At 53.8% G+C, this 25,464-nt stretch overlaps 1 protein-coding gene across 2 annotated transcripts in view; it reads left to right on the top strand.

The window, feature by feature from the left end:
• The first annotated feature begins 1,240 nt into the window (after positions 1-1,240).
• Positions 1,241-25,464, top strand: part of NKAIN1 (sodium/potassium transporting ATPase interacting 1) — a 53,748-nt gene continuing 29,524 nt past the window's right edge. For both annotated transcript variants that reach the window (XR_008630360.1, XM_055140872.1), the window contains exon 1: positions 1,241-1,661. Coding sequence is in view for 1 of the 2 variants with exons in the window: in XM_055140872.1 (XP_054996847.1) it covers positions 1,608-1,661 (54 nt within the window). In the remaining variant the exon portion in view is untranslated. The remainder of the gene's footprint in view (positions 1,662-25,464) is intronic.

Here is a 25,464-nt window from a genome sequence, read left to right on the forward strand (position 1 = left end):
CCCTGCCTACCCTTGGGCTGGGCAGGTCAAGGTACTCCAAGGACCCTTCAGATTTAAGTCTGAATCTAGGACTGCCAGGGAGTGTGTGCAGTGGGGGTTTGACGAGTGCCAGCAGAAGGAAAGAGAAGGAAGTGAATGCTAATGTGGCCCGGGAGATACCCAGGGGGAAGGTTAGGATGCAGAACAGACCTGGGAGTGAAAGTAGAGGGCCAAAGATGCAACCAGGGCTGACAGGAATACCACAGTACCTTCAGCGCAAAGGCACAAGGCCAACTGCTTGATTCACTAGGTGCTCTTCACCTTCCGGGCACCAACAATGGCACTGCTCTTTTGTGATATCGTAACACTATCTCTGCTTCATTAATAAGTAAGGTGAGGGTGGGAGAAGTCAAGTAGAAGACCAGCACCACACGATCCCCTGAACACCATCAGGAGTGACCCCTAAGCAAAGAACTAGGAGTTACCCCCCCCCGCCCACCCGCACCGCCAAGTGTGGCCCCAAAACATACACATAACACACATATATAATGTACACAAAAAACATACATGCAATATATACAAAAACATATTGACATAGAACATGTGGCTGGAGTGATAGTTATATTGGGTAGGGTGCTTGCCTTGTGCACGACCTGTTTCAATCTGCAGCATCCCATACGGTCAGTCTCCTGACCATGACCACTAATGAATCATGAGCACCGCCGCGTGTGGCCCCCAAACAAACAAAAAATATATATATTAGGGCCGGGGCGACAGGACAGCGGGGAGGGTGTTTGTCTTGTACGCGATTGACCGATTGACCGGTGTTCAATCCCCAGCATCCCACGTGGTCCCCACCCCGAGCACCACCAGGAGTAATTCCTGAGAGCAGAGCCAGAGGTAACCCCTAAGCATCGCCGGGTGTGCCCCCAAAAGCAAAAATAAATAAATATATTAAACGCATACATACAATATATAATGTAAACATGGAACATATAACACACATGTATATGAAATCACACACATGTATGAAATCTGAGGCTCAGAGAGGTGTTGAGATCGCTCAAGGTCACACAGCAAGTAAGCAGCGAAGTCGGGCTCTGATTCAGGGCTCAAGCCCACACTCTGCCACTTGCCTCCCTGCCTCTCTCCCCCCCCCGCCCCCCAGTCTTCACCCCATCTCCCCTCCCCTGCGCTCCCGCGGCTGCTCCGCCCCACCCCCGCCGGCCCACCCTCCCTCCCTCCCGGTGGCGGCGGCGGAGCCACGTGGTGGGGCCGGGAAGCCGCGGCCGCCGAGTGCCCGGGCGGCTGCCCCAGCTGGGCAGTGCTGCTGTGCGCCGCGCAGCGCTCGGTGCCTGCGCCCCCCGCTCCCCGCCAGCCGCCCCGGGGCAGCAGGCGCGCCTGGCGGCCGAGCGGGCAGACAAAGGAGGCGCGGCGCGGCGGAGGCGGCGCGCGGGCGCACGGACCATGGACTCGGAGCGCCGGCGGCCGGTCCCAGCCCTGAGGAGCCGGCGCTCCCGGGCCCGGCCCTAGGCGCCCGGCCCCGCCGCCCGGGGCGCGCAGCGGGAGGACGCGGAGCCCGCGCGGCGCGGAGGAGGCGGCGGCCGGCCCGCGCGGCCCCCGGAGCCATGGGCAAGTGCAGCGGGCGCTGCACGCTCGTCGCCTTCTGCTGCCTGCAGCTGGTGAGCCGCGCGCCCGGGCGGCCCGCGCAGGGTGGGGCGCGGCGGGGCGGGTCCCGGGGCGCGCGGGTGCCTGGGTGTGTGTTTGCATGTGCGTGTGCGTGTGTGTGTATGTGTCCGGGGCCAGTGTCCTGCGCCGGGTGGTCTGGAGTCTCCGAGCGGACGGACGGGCGGAGCCTGCTCCTTCTGGCCCGGCTGTCTCTTTGTGTGCGCTTCTCGTCGCCGTGCCCGGCGCGCCCCTGTCCCCGAGAGCGTCCTGCGCGCGGTCCCCGACCCGCCCAGCGCCCGGGGCCCCCGCGCGTCCGGTTCCGCGCGGGGTGAGCGAGTGGCCCGCGGTGGGGGCTGCGCTGTGCGCTGGGGCGCGCTGGGCTGGGGGTGTGTCCGAGCTGGTCTTCGACTGCGCCGCGGTCTCCACCGGCTGTTTTCCTCCAGTCTCTCGGCACCGGGGTCCCCCTTCCTCGGGGCTCTGGCTCTGGCTCCCGTGCGAGCGTTTCGCCCAAAGTCTCAGCTCCCGTGGGTCGCTCTCCGGGTTTCTCCTGGGTCTGTCTCCGGGTCTCTGACCGTTCCTGGGCCGGGTTCATCGGCGGTTGTTGGGATCTTAAGACACCAAGAACCGAGCCCTCCTTTGTGCTGCTTTCTGCCTCCCTTCACCTCCCCCCCCCCCCTCGACTGGAGGGCGCAGGTCTGGGGCTGGAGAGGGGTCCCAGTGAGCTGCAGGGCTAGGGTCATCGTCCCTGCTTCGGCTCTGGGCACTGTGGCCAGGGCTCCATGCGGGAGCCGCTCCGGCCGACCAGCCGCTCCGCTCCGCCTGAGCTCGCCTGGATCGGGTGGGGTTACTTGGGCGCTCTGGGGAGAACCCTACGCCTGACCTCGGCTTGAGGGACTCCGGTTCTGGCGTGAGGGCGGCCAGTGGAATGAAGGTGGGGCCCAGAAGGGACCTGCTCTGCTCTTCAGCCCTGGCCGATGAATTGAGGAGGTTGGTCCAGAAGCATCCAGGGCGGCTCCCGCCTGCGTTGGTCTGAGTCCTGACTCCGGCTTTAAAACTGCCTCCTCCTCCAGGCCTAAGAACCTCCGCGGACAGAACTCAGGTTTGACTGTGAGCGTGAGTTGGGGAGTCAGCCCCGCTGGTGCCTAGCTCCATGGTTGAGTGTGCCCCACCGCCCACACCCATTGAACCCTCCAACCTCCCAACGGGTAGTAAGAGTGAGGCTTTGAGTCTGCATGTCCTCACCTCATTCGTCTTGTTTCTCTACTCTCAGGGCTGCTAGCCCCGAACCTCTGGTCCTCAGACCTGTCCCCATGGATGTGGGAAGAACATCTGGGGCCCTGAGGATACCAGCCAGGGGCGCTGGGCAAGTGACTTTCCCCTCGCTGGGTGCCCTGGTCTGCCCGTCTGGAAATTGCTCATCCTTGAGGGCTGCAGAGAGGATTAATTAAGATCAGGTAGTATGGAAACTCCAGAAGAGCAGAGATTATCTGTTTTCTTCCCTGCTAAATCCCCAGCAGCTGGAAGAATGCCTGGCACTCCATTAATATTTGTAAAATAGATGAATGAAGCAGTGGTTTGGCAGCTCCCTGCTCAAAGTAGAGATATTCTTTATCTACTTTGAGGAACGTAAAAAAATGCCAAGAGATGCTGAAACTTTTCCGAGAATGGGTTTTTATCCCCCCCCCCCCCCGCCACCACCACCATCACCACCGTTTGTTCATTTTAAAATTTTAAGCCAGGGATTTTTATCAGAAAAGTTCTGTCAACGTGTCTGGGTTAAGTTCTTGATTAAGAGCAGGAGCTGCAAGTAGGTCTCCTCCCTGCCCAGGCCCACCCTGTGAACCGTTGGTTCAGCTCCTGCTTCCTAGACAGTCATTTTCACGGTTAGGATTGGAGCCCTTCCTAGAGGTAGGCCCCACTTTTCCCTGTTTTTATTCATTCATTTTGTGCTCCTGGTGACCCTATAAAGTAACTTGTCTGACATGCCCTGATGAAGAGCCACGCATTGAATCCAAGCAACTGACCAGCATCCTTTAATTTTGACTTTTGGGCCTCACCTAGCAGTACTTGGGGCTTCTTCTTAACTACTGACTGTTCTCAAGGAGGGCTCACGGGACCATATGCAGTGCTAGAGATGGAACCTGGGTTGACCAGATGCAGGGCAAGCATGTTAGCTGCTCTGCCATCTCTCCAGCCCCTCTATTGCCTCTTCCTTTTTTTTATGTTAAACTTGCTAAATTCAATTTTTTAATTTTTGTTTTGATTTTTGGGCTACACCCAGGTAGTGCTCAAGGGTTATTCCTCTGCACTCAGGAATTACTCCTGGCAGGGTTCGGGGACCATGTGGGATGACAGGGATCTAGCCCGGGTTGGCCGCATCCTACCCGCTATACTATCTCTCCAGCCCCCTCTGTTGCCTTTCTGATTGTAAAATGAATAGTTATAGTCTGGTCGGTCTGGGGTCCCTTGGGTCCTTCTCTCCCAAAACTTTCTCCCCAGTTCAGCCAAATCCCCATCCTTTCACCTAGAGTATTTTGCCAGCCTGAGGGGCTTTGGAGTCTCAGGCAAGACCAAGATGGGACTCTGATGTTCTGGGGCTCTGACGTGATGTGGCTTTGGGCAGCCTGAGAGAGTGCATGAATTATCTGAAGAGTTGCTTTGAGAAGATACTTGAAATTTGGCCTCTTGGCTTTGATGGTCTCCTTTTTTGTTTTGTGTTTGTTTGGGGGCCCCATCTAATAGTGCTTAGAGATTACTCCCAGCTTTGTGCTTGGGATTGCTCATGGGTTCCTGCAGCTGTTCCCAGCCCCAAGGGGCCCCGGCTCCCTGGTAGCTTTGATAATTGGTTTCCAGATATTGGAATTCAGCAACCCCATGTCCCAGGGAGAAGGGGACCTCGGCAGCTCACCCAGTGAGAGGGTAGAGAAGGAAGAGGCCGCTAAATATTTCTGAACTGAAAACTTCAGAAGAGGAGTGGGGTCAGAGTTTTCCTTTTCATGTGAAAAAAATTGTAACAATGAAAGTTTTAATCATTAAAAAATAAAACAAGCCAGGCCTGAATGTCTTTCTGTAACTGGAGTAGATGCGGTGTGGGTGAGACAGTAGGAGTTGAGGGTCGATTACCGGGTGGGAGATGGACACATGGTGGAACTCTGAAGCTCAACAGGACAGACCTGAGTTGTGTCCTGACTCTTACTGAACTTAGTGGTCTTAGTACATTTCTCACCCTTTCTGAGCCACTGTTTTATTACCTGTAAACTAGAGAGGGGGCCAGAGTGATAGGGCAGCAGCTAGAGCATTTGCCTTGTTACACAGTCGACCCATCCCCAGTGCCCCATATGGTCCCCCTGAGCACCAGCAGGAGTGATTGCTCAGTGCAGAGCCAGGAGTAACCCCTGAGCATCTCTGGGTGTGGCTCAAAACATAACAAAAGAAAACCAAAAAAAATCAGAGATAAGCAGAGTTCCCAGTTTTTAGAGTTGTTGTGAGGGTTAAATACATGTAATGGAGAAGCTCTGGACCAGGCAGGAAGAAAGTGAGCAGGCAGGAGACCCATGCTGTATTATTAATGCTGGGTGCTCTGGGATGCATCCTACCGTTGTGGACCCAGCATCCTGCAGGCATGCCCACCGTCTTCATTCAGACATTGCAGAAGGCAGTTCGACACTGATCTGCGAAGCACGAGGCCTGATTCAAGTTCAGCTCTGCCTCTGACATCCTGTGACTGGACAGGACTTTCTTCCCTGCAAGACTTGGGGGTTTGGGTTTGTGTGTGTGTGTGTGTGTGTGTGTGTGTGTTTGTTTCAGTTTTTATTTTGGGGCCACCCCTAGAGGTGCTCAGGGCTTACCCCTGGCTCTGTATTCAGGAATCACTCTTGGCAAGGCTCAGGAACCATCTGGGATGCTGGGGATCAAACCCAGGTCAGCCACATGCAAATGTCTGACCCATTGTCCTGTCTCTCCCGGCTACCATCTGCCAACCAGGGAGAAACTGGTCCGTCTTCAGTGAACTGCTGAGTCTGTCCAGTTTAGGCCTCAGGGCTGGGGTCTGGGCTGGTCCGGAAGCGTCCATACAATGCAGTGTGGTTCTGTTCTGGAGAAAATCTTGCTTGAGCCTTTTGCTTTCTCTGCTTCTGCATGTTGCAGTGTCCTGACTTTGTTAATACTATTCATTCCCTTTTCCTTCCTCCCTTTCTCTTCCTTTCTTTGTTCCTTTGTTCTCTCTTTCTTGTTTTGGGACCACACCCAGTGGTGCTTGGGGGCTCCTCCCAACTTGTGCTGGGGGGTGTGTAGGGGGAGGTGGACTGTGCCACGCTGAGGATCAGACTTGAGCCTCCCAGGACGCAGAGCAGGTGCTCAGCCTGTTGAGCTATTTCATTTTAATGTCCAAACCCTGCTCTCCCCTCCTGGTCTCCCTCCTCCCTGAAACCGTGCAGGCCACTAGCGACTTCCTGTAAAATCATGAACCGGGAGACGCGCCCCAGGGAGTCATCATCAATTTCTTCATCATCATCATTATCACTCCCATTCCTGGAGTCCTGCGCTAAGCACTTTATAGGCATTACCTCATTTAACCAAATGAGCTTACATATGTAAAGTGCTTGGCAAAGTGCCTGGGACATGTTAAACGATCAATAAACTTCACTCTTACATTTTTAAAAAAAAAAAATCCTTCTTAGTGTTTGTTACTTAATGGAATAGGGAAGTCAGCTGTTCCTTTTTGCAGATAAGGAAATTGAGGCTCAGAGAGGTTTGCCCAAGGTCACAAAGAAAGTTGGTGATAACCAAGAGACCAACTTCCCACTCTCCCCACTCCCCCTCCACTATGCGCACGAGCGCGCGCGCGCGCACACACACACACAAACACACATACACACGCACACCCCTCAGGGACACGTGTGCCTATTCAAGTCACTTCCCTGTTCTAAACTTCAGTTTTCTCATCTTGAATTGGATCTTGTTTCCCTAAGACCATGCACGGAGCCTGGCCCTGTGTTTGTGAGCTGGGGCACAGCCCGTCCGCTGGTTCTTGTGCCAGTGCTGTGTGACCTGGGATATTTGCAGCTTCTCCCCTGCACCCCCCTGTCAAAGAGAAACTGTTACCCCTGTCAAAGAGAAACTGTTACCCCTACCGCACCAAGTCAAGAAGGTTTATCCAGGTGCCTTGCACACAGTAGGTCTTTTAGGAAAATGTTGCTTTCACTCGCTTCCTTTCTAGAAAGTGCTTTGTTTTCTGGAAGGTGGTGGGTGAGGGGGAAAAGGCGTCGTTTCCTGCTGAGCCACGAGTAATGGTGTGAAACGTGGTCAGCCTGATGGATGTGGTTATTAGCGGTAGTGATGGGAAGGGTAGGGGGAGCGGGCTCGGCTGGGGGCCTGTCTTCGCAGCAGCTGGATCTGTGTGCTCCAGGCCTCCGAGGAGGTCTGGCCCAGCTCTGGGTGCTCCAGGTCCTGGGACCTGGCTTCCCGGGCAGGAGCACCAGCAGCAAGAGCCACTGGCCCTTTCTGGGCAGAACAGGGGGTGGGTGGTCAACTCCCTTTCGGGCCTGGACAGGTCAAAGCGAGACAGCCCTTGTGAGGTAGGCAGACTCAGCGGGTGGAGAAGGGTCCCACCCTGTTCGTTTTCAAGAAAGGGAGGGTGGTTTCAAGAGATGCACCCCCTGATCGGAGATCTGGTCCAGGCTTTAGGAGCAGAACCTCAGGATGGGACAGTTTGCTTTATGACTTTCTTGTTCTGTAACTTCCAGAAAGCATCTGACCCACCCTGAACCTCTGCCTCTTCTCCAACATAATCGGAACCCAGAGGCAGTTGTGGGGGATTGAGAATGACTGACTGGTCCCCATGAAGGGAAAGTGCTGCTCAGTGCCTGGTGCTGTTTGCCTTGAGGCCTGGACTAGTCACATCAACTGTCATCTTTTATTTTTCCTTATATGGAAAATGAAGGGGCTAGCGAGAAATAAAAATTGTGATCCTAGCGCCGGAGCCGTAGCACAGCAGGTAAGGTGCTTACATACAGTCAACCCAGGTTCGGTCTCCAGTATCCCATATGGTCCCTAAGCACCCCCAGAAGTGATTCCCAAGTGCAGAGCTAGGAATAAGCCCTGAGCGTCACCGGGGGTGGCTCAAAAATGAGCAAAAAAAAAAATTGTGATATTAATAACATTAGTGCCTTCCTTCTGTTTGCTGTCTCTGAGCCAGGCACCAGACTGGGCGTTTGAAATGTCTTGTCTTTGTTACTCTCTGGTTTAGCCAAGCGACATAACCTCATTGGCACTTTCCGGGGACTCAAACCTGCCTCAGCCCCACAGCTTCTATCTACCTCGCCTGTCTTGTTGGTATCCCGGGAGGATTGTGGGGTTTCTGGATTTGAAAGCAGAGGGAGAAACCTCAATCTTGCCTTACCCATAAGCTGTTCTTACTAGATGTCAGTCCTTCTCACTTGCTTGCTCAGTTATTCACATTTCTCTCCACTCCAAGGCCTTTGTTGGGTTGAAGGGAGCTCTGATGCGGAAAAGAAATTAAGCTTGTAGACTTATCAGCCCTGGGAATGACCCTGTGAGATTTACTTATCCCGTTTACCGATGGGCACTGTGAAGATCAGAAGAATGCAAGGGGTGGATGGATACCAGGGAAGCAGAGGCACGGTTAGGACTCCAGAATGATCAAGGTGAAAGGATCTGAGAGCAGTGGAAAATCTCTTGCCTTACACACACCTAACCCAGGCTCAATCCCCGACAGCATATATGGTCCCTTGATCCCCGACAGAAGTGATCCCTGAGCACAGAGTCAGGAGTAAGCCTTGAGCACAGCTGGGTGTGGCTCAAAAGCAAATAAACAAACCCACCAGCAGAGTTGGTAGACTCTGATCAATAAAACCTCTAGTTTCAAGAAGTGGCTGTGGATAACACCGCTGGGATGAAAGAGAAGTTTTTTTTTTTTTTAAGTTAGTTTCCAGACCTGAGTGACAGCTGAAGGGGTTGGAGCATCCTTTGTGTGGGGGAGGCCTGGGTTACATCCCTGGCACCACAGGGTCCCTGTGCACCGCGAGGAGTGACAGCCCAAGCACAAAACTGGAACTAGTTTCTGAGTTCTGCTGGATGTAGCCCAAAAAACAAAATATAAAAGTTAGGGCTGGAGCAATAGTCCAGAGGCGAGGGTGCTTGCCTTGCATGCGGCTGACCCAGGTTCCATCCCTGGCAACCCATATGGTCCCTTGAGTCTCACCAGGAGTAATCCCTGAGCATTGCCAGGTGTGACCCCCCAAAACCCAAAAACAACAACAACAACTAAAAACCCAAAAGGGGCCGGAGTGATAGAATAGCAGGTAGGGCATTTGCCTTGTACACAGCTGATCCGGGTTTGATACCCGGCACCTCAGATGGTCTCCTAAGCCCTGCCAGGAGTGATTCTCTGAGTGCAGAGCCAGGAGAAATCCTGAGCACAGCCGGATGTGACTCCAAACCCAAAAATACCCAAGTAAATGAAATATTCTTAATAATAAATAAGTAGGGGCTGGCATGATAGCACAGCGGGTAGGGCATTTGCCTTGCACGTGGCCAACCTGGGTTCGATTCCCAGCATCCCATATGATCCCCCAAGCACTGCTAGGAGTAATTCCTGAGTGCAGAGCCAGGAGTAACCCCTGAGCAACGCAGGGTGTGACCCAAAAAAGCAATAAATAAATAAATAAATAAATAAATAAAAGTTCCAGGACAGGAACTGGAGCGATAGCACAGTGGGTAGGGCATTTGCTTTGCATGCAGCTGACCCGGGTTTGATTCCCAGCATCCTATATGGTCCCCCAAGCACTGCCAGGGGTAGTTCCTGAGTGCAGAGCCAGGAGTAACCCCTGAGCATCGCTGGGTGTGACCCAAAAAGCAAAAAAAAAAAATGTTCCAGGACATGGGGAGAGGGCTTTGGAAGAGGAGATCTTAGAGCTAGCTTTGATTGGGGGAGCCCAGTCCCAGTGGCCCTGACTTACTCCCTGAGCTGGAGAAAAGGAGCTGGTGATTCTGAGGCTGAGGGTGAGCCTGCAGCAGTGACGTGAAGCTCCCTGAGACACACCATCTGTCAGGCCGCCTGTCTGCAGAGAGCTGCTCTCTGCTCATGTCTCCCATTCTCCGGACCCCGGCCTCAAAGCCGCATCAGAGGGCTGGAGAGAGAGCTCCAGAGGATGAGCGGGTGGTCTGAGGTGGATCTCTGGCACCTGGTACCCCAAGCACCCCTTGGGAGTGACCCCTGAGCATAGAGCTGGGAGTGGCCCTCGAAGCAAAAAACAATAACAAAACCCCAAAGCCAGAAGTTGGTGGAGAATCGAGAGGCAGGCTGTCCATGGACAGAAACTTGGGCTTTGGGCTTAAGCTGAAATGTGAGAAGTTTCATCTCTGTATCTCTGTCACTGGTGACCTCAGGCAGGACACTTAACCTCTCTGTGCCCTTCTCTAAATTGGGACCAAAATCATCTGCAGAGAGGTGTTCAGAGGCTCGTTTTGAGCTGTGCTGAGTGGAAACTCGGAAAGGATCCGGACAGGAGCTAAGCAGAGGCTGCAGCTCTGACACCTGGTGGTGGGATGTGGCACCCTCCACTCAGCAGAAGGCCCGCCGGCGAGGGGAAAGGGGGCCCATGAAGTCTGTGGTCTTGGCCGTCTTCTTCTCTGGCGTGTGAGGGTGATAGTAGCACCTCCCTGTGGTTGTGCCAGCCTGAGCTCCTGCAGGCAGATCCGTGGACACACAACCCCGGCGTGGCTTGCTCAGAAAGTTTGGCTGTTGCTTGAAAGGGCGGCCACACTTGGAGCCAAGGGGTAGTGCAGTGGGTGGGACATTCGTCTTGTGTGCAGCTAAGCTGGGTTTGATCCCCAGCATCTCATATGGTCCCCAACTCACTGCCAGGAGCAAGCCCTGAGCACTTCTGGGTATGGCTTAAAAGGGAGAGGGGTGGTGAGCACAAAGTGTCCCCTTTCAGCTCTAGGCCACTGAGTTTTGTCCGTTTGTGGGTGACCTTCAGAGGTGCTGATGCCCGGCTGTGGGCGGCAGTGACTCCTCAGTATAGCAGGCTCCAGGGCAGGGAGATGACTCTCATCTCCAGCGACCTGCCCAAGGAGGAGACACATGGGTGTGAGGTTGTCGAGGGCTCAGGAGGCTGTTCTTCCCTCTGCTTTTGTAGTTATTGTCATTGTTTTGGGGTCCCTGTAGCAGTATTCAGGGAGCCATGGGGTCAAGCCCAGGACTTCTGGGTGCAGCTCCCATGCTCCAGTCCCTTGGTCATCTCCTGGCCCTCCCTGCCTGCCTAAGAGTCTGTCCTGTCTTCATTCCAATGTCCACATGGAATATTTGTCCATAAAATTAAGTCTTAGGTCACAGAGTATTAGACCAGGAAGATCAGACCATCTTTCGCCCAGACCTGCCTTAAACATTTGCATTCAGAAGCGCTCTAAGGGGCCGGTGTGATAGGTAGGGCACTTGCTTGCATGCGGTCAACCCAGGTGCAATTCCTGCATCCCATATGGTCTCCTGAGCACCACCAGGAGTGATCCCTGAGTGCAGAGCCAGGGGTAATCCCTGTGCATTGCTGGGTGTGGCCTCTAAGAACAAAAGCAAAATACCCAGAAGCACTCTGGAAGGCTGACACAGTTCCCAGTGCTGAGTCGCCTTAGGACCCCAAACATGCCCCTGAATGCAGGCAAAGAACCAGCATTCCGTAAACACTTGCTGTGCAACTTTGAGCTGGCCCTACCCCTCTCTGGGCTACATTTTCTCCTATCTAAAGTGGGGTTGGGGGAGGGAGGGTTGAATTCCGACTGTCCAGAGAGCTTTCATGGTGGCTGACAGTCGGGTGGGGAGCTGCCCATCCTTGGAGTGATTGAGAATTTACATCTCAGTTGGAGGGTCTCTTGCACACATGAGGATCTAAGTCCTCTGGCACCACCAGATGCTCTTTCTCAGTCCTGAGAAGACGCCAGGAGCACTGAGCAGGCTCTTATGAATGATAAAAACTGGGAATGTTTTAGTGTGTTACCGTGTCCCTTTGCCTTCATTGTGCTCCTTACTGTCCCCCACGCCCCCCTAAGAGAGCCTGGCTGAGCTCCTGGCACAGGAAGTAGGGGGACAGTACTACTGTACTGGGAGTCTGTGGCACTGTGCCCCAGTGTCCACTCCAGCTGTTCCTTGCCCTAGAAGGGGAGGCAGTCTCAGAATTTTTAGGGTCAGGATGACTCCTAAGCAATTTCGGGGGAGGGGGCCGGAGAGGGTAGGGGGGGCTAGGTACTGCAGCCCCAGCCTGAACCAGAGATGTGGGTTTTCAATTACACAATTAAATGCACAATTAGGTATAATTACCAGTGCTCAGAGCCCGAGACTGCTCATAATAGGCGTGTAATCTACTGCAGCCTCTGTTTATACTACTCGGCGCGCTCCCTAATGATGCCAGAATGCCTTCACACTGCACTGTTGCCATGGAGACGAGCTTGCCGCCACCACCGTGCAGGGCTGACAAATGGTGTTTGGTCCCGGGCCCCAGGAACATCTCTGAGGCCTCTACAGCCAGCCCTGGAGTAGCACGGGGCCCAGCCAGGTAGACCAGGGAGGCGGGGCGGCCGGTGTTGCGTTCCGCCCTCCCACTGGTGTAAGCAGCCTGGGAGAACCCGCGAGGGAGCTTCAGAGACTTGGGTGGGCTGGTCCAGCTCTCTGACAGGTCAGCTGGTTATCCTTGATGCTGAGGTCTGGCCAGGGGGCCCCCTGGACAGCCGGCTCCGGCTCCCGCACTGGCCTGGCTCTGCCATGAACTGGCTCTGTGACCTTGGACAAGTCCTTGTCCCCACAGAGGCTCCATGTCCCCATCTGTGAAGTGAGCTGCCAGGTGTCTGCCCGTGGCGTGGGCTAGCAGGGCTTTCCTGTGTGCTGGGCTGCGGAGGCCCCTCAAAGGCTCTGCACGCAGGAGCTCCAGGTTTAATTCCAGGTACTGCATGGTCCCCACAGCACCTCCGTGAGTCACCCCCTGAGCACTGTGCCAGGAGTAGTTCCTAACACTGCTGGGTATGGCCCCAAAACCAAAACACAAAAACAAAATAAAAGATGTTGAGGACACGTCGCCTCCCACCTGCCCTAGTAGTGCACCTCCTCACGGCACCTTGCGTGGTTGGTAGGCACGATTGTGCCCATTCCACAGAGGCTGAACCTGAGGCTGGAGCAGCCCCCTGCCCCACAAGAGGGCAAGAGCTGGGCTACACCCAGGCAGTCTGACTCCAGATTTATTGCAGAAGATGGAGGGTTCCCAGCAAGGCTCACAGAGTTACTCCTGCTGGCCTGAGGATTCGGTGCTTAGGCCTGGTGGTGAGGTGGTGCTGGGCGGCACTGGGCTATAGCTGGCAGTGCTTGGGAGACTGCAGTGTTGGTCACCAAATTCAGGGCCCTGTGTGTTCCAGACATGTGCTCCTGCAATTTGAATACCCCAGTCCCTGAGCCCTCGCTGTCTTTTGGGGGGCCACACCCATGGTGCTCTGGGGATACTCTGTTTCGTTTATTTGGACCATTCCCAGCGGTGCTCAGGACTTACTCCTGGTTCTGTGCTCAGGGCTCACTCCCGAAGGGCTCGGGGGCCGTATGCAGTACAGGAACCAGATCCACTTGGGCTGTGTGCAAGGCAAGCACCTTACCTCCGTACAGTCTCTGGCCTGGGGCTTCAGTCTCTACCTGGGGCTCTTCAGGGGATCATGTGGTCCTGCATATGGACCCTCCTGCATACAAAACCTGCCTTCAGCCCCCCCCCCCCCTTAGCTCTCTCCAGCCCCTGGACCTCTATTCTTTTTTTTTTTCTTCAAATTTTAGTCATTATGATTTTCAACCTTACAATACTGTCAGTGGTGGGTTTCATGACTAGAGACCCCCCGCCCCTGCCACCAGATTGTCCCTTCACCATTGTCTCAGGGTTCCCCCCACCACTCCTGCCTCATCATCCCACTACCCCTGGTCCCCTGGAGTCTCCATTCTTGACCTCTGACCTGTGGTTTCTTCCAGACTGTTTCGTGTCCCCTGAGGTACCGCCCTCGAGCCGCTGTTGTTCCCTGCCCCTGGTTGGGGGCTCTGAGCTGCAGGGCGAAGTCTCTTCCCAGACTAGCAGAGCAGATTCCTGCTGATGCCAAAAGCCACAATTCTGGGGCCAAGCAGATAGAGGACCTGAGCATGTGCCTTGCACGCAGGAGGCCCCAGATTTCATCCCTAATCCCACAATCCCACATCCCTAATCCCCCAACACCACTAGGGTGACCCTGGTGACTTCCAGCATGGCTGGTCCAAGGCAATGACCATCAAGTCTATATCACCAGGTGAGGTGTGTCCAGGAGTGGCCCCTGGACCCCCAAATACTTCTGGAGACATTTCACCCCAAACATCAGAAAATCCCTGATTCCTAACTTTGTCTTTTTAGTGTAAGTCTTGGAAAGGTGAAAAGGGTTCTTGCAACTAGCACATCCCAAAGACTCCAGAACCACCCAGAGGTGCACCCCGGCCCACTGCCCCACTGGGCTTCCTCCCTCAGCCCCTCAGCCCCCCAGCCTTTACCCTTGGCTCCCCAGAGCAGGAAGCAGAGCCTGTTGCTGCCCGTTTCCCTGCATAGCTTTGCATTTCAGCACATCATTGGACATCTGCTACGGCAAGCCTTGGGAGCAGGTATCTCAGACAGTGAGAAGCCAGAGGCACACCTGGCTCACACCTGGCTCACCTCGGCTTTGGGCAGGGTCTGATGTGCTGGGTTCAGATTGTGCCTTATTTTTGGACCATACCAGGTGGGGTTTGAGATCTATTCCTGATAATGTCCACAGAATCCTGCTGTTTGGAGACCAAACCTAGGGCCCTTGTATGCATCCCATGTCCTCCAGCCCTGTAAGCTCTTCCCCAGCCCTTGAATCTTATCTTTGTTTTTGGGCTACTCCCGGAGGTGCTCAGAGCTAACTCCTGGTTCTACACTCGGGGCTCACTCTTGGCAGTGCTCAAGGTACCTGAGAGGATATCAGGAATTGAACCTGGGTCAGGCACATGCAAGGCAAACATCCTGATCCACAATACTATTGTTCTGGCCCCCAAATCTCCCTTTGGTGTGGTTTTTGGACCACAATTGGTGGTGCTTGGGAGTATTCTCAGCAGTGCTTGGGGACCATTCAGTGACGGGATTGAATCCAGGCCTCCCACATATGAATATGTGCTCACCCCTTTGAATCATCTTCTCAGCCCTCAAGTCTTGCTTCTGAATTCTTGACCTTCTCTTGCTTTCCTCGTTGGCAGTGAAGATGGCATTCTGTGCCTTGGAGGGTTATTGACGATGTTAGCAGGAACACCAGCTGCTTACCAAATGCCAACTGTGTGCAGGCATTCGCCCCAGCTGCTCTATACCCAGGTGAACCTCCTGTCACTCAGATTGCCACTCCCATGGAACAAGTGAAGCCACCAAGGCCCAAGAAGCTCGAGGCTGGAGATAACACAAAGGTTTTAGGCAGCTACTTTGCACACAGGGGACCCCAGTTTGGTTCTGCCACCACTTAGAGTCCCCACAAGCATCGCCAGGAGCAATCCCTGAGCACAGAGCCAGTAGTTAGCCTTAAGCACCACTGGGTGTGGTCGCCAACCCCCCCAAAAAAAAAAAAATCTCAACAATATTTTTGTTTGACTTTTGTTTTATTTTTTGGGCCACTCCTGACTCTGTGCTTAGAGATCAATCCTGGAGAGGCATGAGGACTATCTATGGTACCCAGGATTGAACCCACATCAGCCACATACAAAGCAAGCCCCCTACCTGCTATACTGTCACTCCAGCCCTCAGAGTTTTGAGGGCCCAGCCCCAAAGCCTTACCTCACCCACGGGTCCCAGAGGTGAGGGGCAGAGCAGGCCTCTGAGAGGTCGACAGAGCTCTCCTGTCTGGCACCTGCCCCTGTGGACAGGTGACTCTTCCTCCAGCCTCCCTGCAGCCTGGACACAGGGCCAGTTCTTTCTAGGGACTGAGGCATCTGGATGAAAGGGCAGTGTAAGGAGGCAGGGCCCACCTGGCACAGCCCAGAGTTCTGTCTGGCTGTTGCATTGGCACCCTAAAGGGGGGTGACCAGACATCCTCTTTGCCCACACACCATGCACCTGGGGAAATAGATTTGCCCGAGACCACAGTGTGAGAGTGTGTGTGTGTGTGTTTGTGTGTGTGTGTGTGTGTTCAAGCTGCACACAGCTGCATGGTCCAGCATTTGTAGGGCAGTCACCAGCACGCAGAGATTTGTGGATCAATAAACATCCCTTCCCGCTTCCTCCCTCTTCATTTATTCATGAACTCTGAACTCCTTGGCTCCAGAGAAACTGCCTGGAAGAAAGCAATTAGAGCATAATTAGAACCTCTCCTATTATCAGCTCTCCTCAGGAGGGAGGCAGGCTGCAAGGGCGTGGGGTGACCTGGGAGTTCCCCACAGCCCCAATTCTTGTGGCTGCCCATTCAGCTCACACAGGATCACAATGCACCCTGGAGCTCACACAGTCACACACATACTCTCTGAAGCTCATACTGTCATACACACACATGATCACACACACTCACATGTATATATACACAGTCACACACACTGTCACACACACATATACCCAGTCACACACACACTGTGACAACACGCACCCTGAAACTCATACATATGCTATCACATACACGCAGGTCTCTTCCCCTCCGCGCGCCGCCCCCCCCCCCCCGCCCCGTGGGCGCACGCACACACACATACACACACACATATACATACATATATACTCCCTGGGTCTCATACACAGTCACACATAGACATGCTGTCACATACACATCCCTGAAAGTCACACATGGCCACAGACACAGAGACCTAGGCACTGTCCACTCTGCATCCCTGGCGGCACTCAAGCTTTTGCTGGGCTGGGAGCTTCCTGCCTTGCCTGGCCCCGGAGAGGATTTCGAGCCCATCCTACAGAGGCCAGGAATGGAAGAAGCCCAACCCGGCTCCTGCTTTCTGGAGAGTGTCCCCGTGTTGGTGGGAGCGAATGAGAACGAGGGTGACAATAGGAAATACTCCTGAGCTGGAGGAAGCAATCACTCCACTGCAGTCCTGCCGGTGATTAATAGTGATAATAACAGAACCTTCAGGAAAGTGGAGCAAGTGTTCCTAACCCCGAGCCAGGCCTGTCCCAGGTGGCCCTGCAGAGTGGCCCCAGGAGCAGGTGGACATGCTGTATCCCGCTGAGGCGTAGGAAGAGCATCTGCTCCACTTGGGAAGAGCCTCCTCGCCCAGGAACCTGCGGGTGGAGACCAGTACGGTCTCCTGTGTTCAGTGAGGAAACGGGGCTGGAGCACCCAGCCTGCCCAAGGAGACGGCAGGCCTGGGCCCCACACTCCCCATGACTCTGCACCCTGCCAGCTAGAGGGGGGCGGGGGCAGGGGCGGGATTGGTACTGCCCCCTCCAGAGCCCCAAGCTGGGTCTGCGTGATCTGAGCTTCCTGGTCGGAGGTCACACGGTGAGCTTTGGGATTCTCTTTTTCCTTTCTTTTCATTATTATTACTATTATTAGCTTTTTTTTTCTTTTTTCTTTTTGGGTCACACCCGGCAATGCACAGAGGTTACTCCTGGGTTTGCACTCAGGAATTACTCCTGGTGGTGCTCAGGGGACCATATGGGATGCTGGGAATCAACCCCGGTCGGCCGCATGTAAGGCAAATGCCCTACCCGCTGTGCTATCACACCAGCCCCTAGTGTATTTTTGTTTTGTTTTGTTTTTGCTATTTCTGGTGATGCTTAAGGGTTACTCCTGACTCTGCACTCAGGAATTACTCCTGGCATTCTAGGGATGCTAGGGATCGAACCCCGGTCGCCTGTATTCAAGTCAAGTGCCTTACCCACTGTACTATCTCTCCAGCCCCTGGGTTCTCTTTTTTTCACTCAGTGCCAGCTGGAGGGGTGTCCAGAAAGACAGAGGAAAGTAGGGCTGGCACTCAAGGGGAGGGTCATCTTGGATCCAGAAGTTAACCAAGGAGAGGCCCAGCCCCGAGGGAGTGCCGGGGAGATTGTGGCTTCTTCATGGGGCCATGGGCAGAGGAGATGATGACATGGGGTCAAAGATGGCCCCTCCTAGGAGTCACAGGCTTCCTTTATCCTTACCTGTGCTACCTAAGGGGTGGTTAACATGATAAGCCCCCTCCATCGCTCACCCACTGTAGGGGTCTGCCCCCTTTCTCTGAGTGACCGGAAGTTCCCTCACAAGCAGACTGACCCCGGGCTGGTTGATGTGGTCCTCATCCTGGCTCAGCCCTCTTCCTGCCCAGGACTGGGCATACCCTTCTGGGGAAGCCAGCTGGGAGATTCTGGAATTTTCACTGCAGGGGAATCACCTTGTGGGCTCATCCAGAAGCATGCCCCTGTGCCGGGGCAGTGACTCAAGGAGCTGTGCATGAGGGGGGACTGGGTTCTGTCCCCCACACCATATGGTTCCCTGAGCCCTGCTGGGAGTGACCCTGAGCACTGAGACAGGAGTAGCCCCCAAGCGCCACAGGCCGTGGCCCTAAAACAAAACTTTGCTGGGCTTATCTCCAGAGTTTCTGGATCTAAGGTAGATCTAAGTAGATCTAAGGTAGGGCCTGTGAATTTTCATTTTTACCAGGTTCCAAGCTTCGTTGCTTCCTGTTCAGGCCCGACATTGACACAATGTATGGTCCCTGAGCACTGCCAGGTGCAACCCTAGAGGAACTCTGAGCACTGCTGGGCTGTCCCGGGTCATCCCAACACCATAGACCCGAGCAGCACCACGTCCTGGGGCCTGTGAAATGAACCACAGACCTGGCTTGTCAAGAATTGCTGGAAGGGATCCCTGGGTCTCCTGAACATCATTTGGGGGACCCCTCTCCAAGGAATAGCACCTGAGCACTCTTGCGTGTGGCCCCAGATTTTCAGTTAAAGAAAAAAAGTCGGGGCCTGAGAGATAGGACAGCAGAAAGGGCACTTGCCTGGCATGCAGCCAACCAGGTTCAGTCCCCGGCACCAAACATGGTCCCCTGAGCATAGTCAAGAGTGACTCAAAAGTCAAACTAAATAAACAGATAAGGGGCTGGAGCAATAGCATAGCGGGTAGGACGTTTGCCTTGCACGTGGCCAACCAGGGTTCTATATCCAGCATCCCATATGGTCCCCTGAGCACTGCCAGGAGTAATTCCTGAGTGCAGAGCCAGGAGTAACCCCTGTGCATCACCGGGTGTGACCCAAAAAGCAAAAAATAAATAAATAAATAAATAAATAAATAAATAAACAGATAAATGTGAGTCAGAGGGCTACAAAGATGGCTAAATGGGATGAGCACATACTGTGGACTAGAGGCCTGGGTTTGATCCCTGTCACCACAAGAAGGTCCCCTGAGCACTGCTGGGTGAGTACCCCTCATTCTCAAATTATTTGTCCAGAAATGGGAGTAGCTCTGCAGAGTATGCTTGGTATTCTGGAAGCCAGGTTTGACTCCCTCTATACCTCATCGTCCCCCAAACACTGCCAGGAACAACCCCTGAGTACTGACCTGGGAGTAGCCCTGGAGTACCACCAGGTATGACCCAAAAGTAAACAAAAGATTTGCTGATTGGCGGGGGCAGAGAGATAGTACAATGGGTAGAGTGCTGGTTGTGCCTGACCCAGGTTCGATCCCCAGCATTACATATGGTCCCCTGAGCCTGCTAGGACTGACCCCTGAGCACAGAGGAGTAAGACCCGACACCACTGGGTGTGGCGCCCAAACAAAAGTTTTAAAAATTTTTGCTGATTTGGAATGTGGAGGCGACTCAACTGGGAGCAAATGCCTGGCATAGGTGGGTCCTGTGACCCATCCCCAGCACTGGGAAAAAAATTAGTGGTCTAGCTGGGGGACTCTGGGCTGTCTGGCTGATCCCTGAGCCTTGCTCTCCCCTTTTCTGGTCCCTGAGCTCATACCCACCCACCCACCCCATGCTGAGGTCAGCCCCCCGGTTGCCCCTGACACCTCAGTGTGTCTGCTCTTCCTGCCTCTGCAAGTCCTTTTTCCGATTGCCAGAGACCAAGCCTCGGCCCGTCCTGGAGCAGCCCTGTTCCCCTGTGTCCACGCCGCCTCCCTCCTGGCCACAGGCAGCAACGCTGCTGCCTCTGCGTCCAGTTCCCCCAGACCCCCTCCCAGGCTGCGAGTCTGGAGCTGATGCGAGCCCCGGCAGTGAATGGGTGACGCGTGGATGAGCCCGCCAACAGATGGAACGCCCGGGAGCAGCCCCAGAGCTCACGAGCTTATTCAGACAGTCAGCTCGTCTTTGCTGCGTACTCTGAGCCCGGCACTGCAAAGGATGCTGGGGACGCGGTCATGTGTGGGGGCCGAGTCCCTGCCCATGCGGGGACAGAGGGGACCTGGCTCTCTGCAAGCACAGCACGAGCCTTGCCTCAGACCTGTTTGCCTTTCTCCTGACTGTAAGGCGACCCGGCAGGCACTGTGCTTCTGGGTCACAGATGACCCACGGGCAGCCTTGAGAGGAGTTCAGGGGGCCATAGCCACTCTCGGCCCGGGGCAGAGGCGCGTTTGCCTAAGCCTCCTGCGTCCACTTCTGAGCTCCCTGGGCTGGGGCCCGCCTTTGAGGATTTACTTACCAGGTTGCTCCTGGACCGACCTGGAGTAACCCGGAACCTGCAGGCAGCCTGTGTGGTAGGCCTGTGAGCCCCCAGGCCCGAGGGGCAGGCAAAGGTGGGCTGTTGGGGCGGGGGTTAGGGGCAGCGTGAACAATGTCGTTCCTGGGGGAGCCGGGAGTGGCACTGCTGCCTGCCGGCCAGTCTCCAAGCTCCGAGGAGTCGGAAGTTTCTGCTCACAGCCTGGCCATCATCCCTATTCTGTGTGGGCAAGAAGGTTGAGCATCTCCTTTACTTCAGAGTTGGCTTGGTCTGTAAGGGTCTGTATGCACCCCCCGCCCCACAGGCCCCCGAATGTTAGGGAGGTATCGGGCTGGAACGATAGCACAGTGGGCAGGGCGTTTGCCTTGCACACAGCCGACCCGGGTTCGATTCCCAGCACCTCATGGTTCCCTGAGCACTGTCAGGAGTAATTCCTGAGTGCAGAGCCAGGAGTAACCCCTGTGCATCACCGGGTGTGACCCAAAAAAGAAAAAAAATGTTAGGGAGGATTCTTAGATCTTGGGATGGGGCAGAGGCTCCCAGATGGCTGATCTGCCTCGAGCAACGCCAGCTGCTCCAGCCTGTCACTGCCCGTCTGCTGGCCTGCAGCCGCCCCGGGAGCCCTCGGAGCCCGCTGCTGTCCTCAAGCTGCCCCGAGCTGTCATTCCCCAGAAAGGCCGCCAGGGACGCGGGTCTCCCATTGATGTGAGAGGCAGCCTGGGAATCACTGGCCGTGACAGGCCGGCTGGTTGGTGCCCTGGGCCAGCAGGCAGGGGACGGGCAAGGCCCCTCCCCCATCATCGTTCTGCTCCAGTGCTCCCTGCTGCACCTCCTGCTTCTGCTCCCGGGCTGTGTGAGCCCAGGCGGGTCACTTGGCTGCTCTGAGCCTTCATCTGTAAAGCAGGGGAGACTCTGGCCTGCCTCTTAGGGTTTCTGAGCGAAGTCTGAGACTTGCAGAGCTCTCGGCACAGCACCTGGCCCTGAGCTCACACTGGGGGAGTGGCGGCTGCCAAGGGGGACTCGGGGGAATCATCAGCAGGCAGGTCCGTCACTGAGGCACAGTGGGAAGCCGCCAGGGAGAAGGTCCTGGCCAGGGCGCCGGGACAGTGTGAAGAGAAAACCCCTCTGACTCTGCACAGAGGGTACACAGAGGCCCGGGGGTGGGGGCTTGGGGGGCTCATTGGGTTAAATCCGATGGCTGGTCTTGCGACTCTTCACGGACTCTTCTAGAAGCAGACACACTCTATTTCTGGGAAGGATCCGGTTGGCTGTTTGATTTCAGACAAAAATACCCTGAACAAAAATAAGCTCCCCAGGTGGGTGGCAGCATTCGGCTGCACTCGGTTCTGGGAAGCTGTGGGCAGAGGCGCACGCGGTCCTCAGGTCTCAGGCAGGAGCTGATGGCGGTGGGGGGGCAGGGGGAAGGTGCCCATCCAGGAGGTAGGGCTCGGCCCCACTCTGACACGGGGCGACCTCAAAAAAGAGCCTAACTTTCTTCTGGTAATGGTGACACTGATCTCCTAGCATCTCCTCCAGAATTTATGGACTCATAATTTTGGACAACCAGGGTCAAATGTCAAGTGCCTTATGACCTCAGGCAAGTGACTTTTTTTTTTGGGGGGGCGAGGTATGCGGGGCATATCCAGCAATACTCAGCGGTTACTCCTGGCTCAGAAATTACACCTGGTAGTGCTCGGGAGACTTTTTGGAATGCTGGGGACCAAAATCCTTGCTACGTGCAAGGCAAGCCCCTTAGCCCCTGTATTGTCTCTCTGACCTGCAAATGGCTTCTTTCGGCTTCTGTCACCCCAAGTGTATAACCAGGGTACTTTCTCTCACCTGGAGTGTTTCTGGGAGACTGAACGAAGCAGAATGTGTCAAACATGGGAAAGAGGCTTGGCCCATAATGAAGACTGGCTGTTACATCTCCTCCTGTTGTTCTGGGGAGCCAGTGAAATGCTGGGCCCTGCATATGTGCGTGGCAGGAAGTTCCAATCCATGGGGGGGCAGGGGCTAAGGGGAGGGGGAGGTGGGGAAAGTTCCTGCCTTACATGTGGCTGACCCAGGTTTGATCCCTGGAACTAAAATATGGTCCAAGCACTGAGTATCTCAGGAGTGATCACTGGCTGTAATGCAACAACAACAAAAATGAGGACCCATGCCTGCCCTTTCTTTCCTCCCAGGAACACAGTTTGTAGAAATCAGGCCTGGCCTGTGCTAGGAGGAGCCCAGACTGCACCTCACTCGTGGAGAAGATACCAGACTGGGCACCTCTTTCCCCAGTAGGTCTGTGAGAACAGAAGTGTCCATGCTTGTCATTGAGCTAGAATTGAAACAGCATAAACTCACCATTTTAACCTAGACAGTTCAGTGGCTTTAGTCTGGCCATAGGCTTGCATAACTTTCACTGTTTAAAAAAAAAAATCATTAGGGGCCGGAGCGATAGCACAGCGGGTAGGGCATTTGCCTTGCACGCGGCCGACCCGGGTTCGATCCCCGGCATCCCATATGGTCCCCCAAGCACTGCCAGGAGTAATTCCTGAGTGCAAAGCCAGGAGTAACCCCTGAGCATCGCTGGGTGTAACCCAAAAAGCCAAAAAAAAAAAATCATTGGAATTTTGACAGAGATTGCATTGAACTGGTGATCACTGTAGAGGTATTGTATTGTTTTTTCCCCCCTAGGCCATCCCCAGAAGTACTCAGGGGCTACTCTTAGGCAGTGCCTGGGAAAGCGCTGTCTGGGCCTAGGTCTTAGATTCTTTTTTTTTTTTTTTTTGCTTTTGGGGTCACACATGACAATGCTCAGAGATTACTCCTGGCAATGCTTGGGGGACCATCTGAGAAGTCAGGGATCAAACCCAGGTCTGCTGTGTACAAGGAAAATGCTCTACCCGCTGTACTATTGCACCTGTAATGTCTTTGATTTATTTGGGTCTTTTGTTTCTTCCAACAGCATTTTATGTGTTCAGTGTATGAGTCCTGCACCTGACTCCTCCGTGGCTAAATATATCCCAACTGTTGTGTTCTTTTCAAAACTACTCTAAAAGGAATTGTCTTAATTCAATTTTGGATTATTCATTGCTTGTGTATAGATATACAACCTATTTTTATTTATGGATCTTGGATCTTGCAACCTTGCAGATCTAATTTAGTAGCTTTAAGGTTTTTTTTTTCCTTGTGTGTGGATTCTTTAGAATTTTCTATGTGCATGATCATATCATCTTATGAACTGAAGTCACTTTCTTTCATGCTTTCCGATCCAGATGTTGCTGTCTCTTTCCTGGCCACTTGTCCTAGCTTGAGTGGCCAGTACAATGTCAGTGGAGGGAGAGAAGCGGGAGCACTTTCTTCCTTTCCCCATGAAGTGGATACCTGTGGGGTTTTCACAGATGCTTTTTGCCCATGGAGAAAGTTCCCACTTTCTTTTTTTTTCCCTTCTCCTTTTTTTCTTTTTTTGCCCACACATGGTGGTGCTCAGGGATTACTCCTGGAGGTGCCCGGGAGAACATATGGGATGCTGGAGATCAAACCCGGGTCAGCTGCATACAATTCAAGTCAAGCACCCAACCCACTATACTATCGATCCAGCCCCAGTTCCCACTTTTTTGAGTGTTTCATGTCACAAAAGGGGTTCTGCCTGGGTTTTATTTTGCTTTCGCTGTATCTCTGACTGTCTGATATGGCAGCTAGCATGCAGTGGAGACTTAAATAGGGTAAGAATTAGAAAGTTTGCACTCATCTGTGGAATAAATATAAAATAACAGAATAGGAGACTAACACCCAAGAATAGTAGATATAAGTACCAGGAGGTTGGCTCCACGGCTTGGAAGCCGGCCTCACATGCTGGGGGAAAAGGCAGTTCAGATAGAGAAGGGACCACCAAGTAAAATATGGTTGGAGGACCCGCTCAGGAAGGGAGATGCGTGCTGAAAGTAGACTATAGATTGAACATGATGGCCACTCAATACCCCTATCGCAAACCACAACACCCAAAAGGAAAGAGAGAACAAAAGGGAATGCCCTGCCACAGAAGTGGGGTGGGGTGGGGGGCATGGGATTGAGGGGTGGGAGGGATACTGGGTTCATTGGTGCTGGAGAATGAGCACTGGTGGAGGGATGGGTTCTCGAACATTGTATGACGGAAAAACAAGCACGAAAATGTGCAAATCTGTAACTGTACCCTCACGGTGATTCACTAATAAAAAATATAATAAACCAAAAAAATGGGTGGCAATTATCTAAGAACGTTAGCTGTGCTTTGGAATAAAGCTTTGCATACAGAAAAAAAAAAATAGGCTAAGAATGAGGAGGTCGGATAGTGACAGAGCACAGTCCTCTCAGAACTCTCCCCCTCTCTCTGGCTGTCCATGCCCCTGTCCCCAGACTGATGGCCTTTTGTCACTCCCACTCCTCTCAGCCCCACCAGGCCTCTCCTGCAAACATGGACTCGGGGATAAACGATCCCATTTCAGATGCAGTGTGGCCTGTGCATAAGCAGTGGCACCCCGATTCCCACGCAGTCATCCACACCTTCTGTACTTGTTGGGCTGCCGGAAGGACACTCACACACAGGATGAAGAACTCTGCAGAGCAGGAGCCAGTACGGCTTGCCTTGCATACATCCCACCCGGGTTTGATCCCTGGCACTGCTTCTGGGCCCCTGAGTACTATCTGGCATCGCTCCTGAGCACAGAGCCAGAAATAGCCCTTGAGCACCACTAGGGGTTGCTCCTGAGCACAGAGCTAGGAATAGCTATCCCTCCCTCTCTGCAGAGCATCTACTCTGCTGATTTAGGAGGATGTGAACTAAGGGGGCTTTTTCCCAGAATACTCATTGCATCATCTTTCCTTTCTCTGTGTGTGAGGGATTGAATCCCCAGCTATTATTATTATTATTATTATTATTGTTATTATTATTATTATTATTATTATTATTATTTGGGGGGGTGGTCGTGCATATCCAGCGGTGTTCAGTGACTATTCCTGGCTCTGAGCTCAGGGATCTCTCTTGATGGTCCTTTGGGGACCATATGTTATGCTGGAAGTCAAACCTGGGTTGGCTGCATGCAAGAAAAATGCAAGATAGTACCCACTATTTTATCTTTCCAGCCCTGTATTTTATTTTTTTTCATTATTTTTTAGTTTTCTGGTTTTGGACCGATCCCAGGGCTTA

Source organism: Sorex araneus, chromosome 5, assembly GCF_027595985.1.
Source record: "Sorex araneus isolate mSorAra2 chromosome 5, mSorAra2.pri, whole genome shotgun sequence".
NCBI classification, from domain to species: Eukaryota; Metazoa; Chordata; class Mammalia; order Eulipotyphla; family Soricidae; genus Sorex; species Sorex araneus.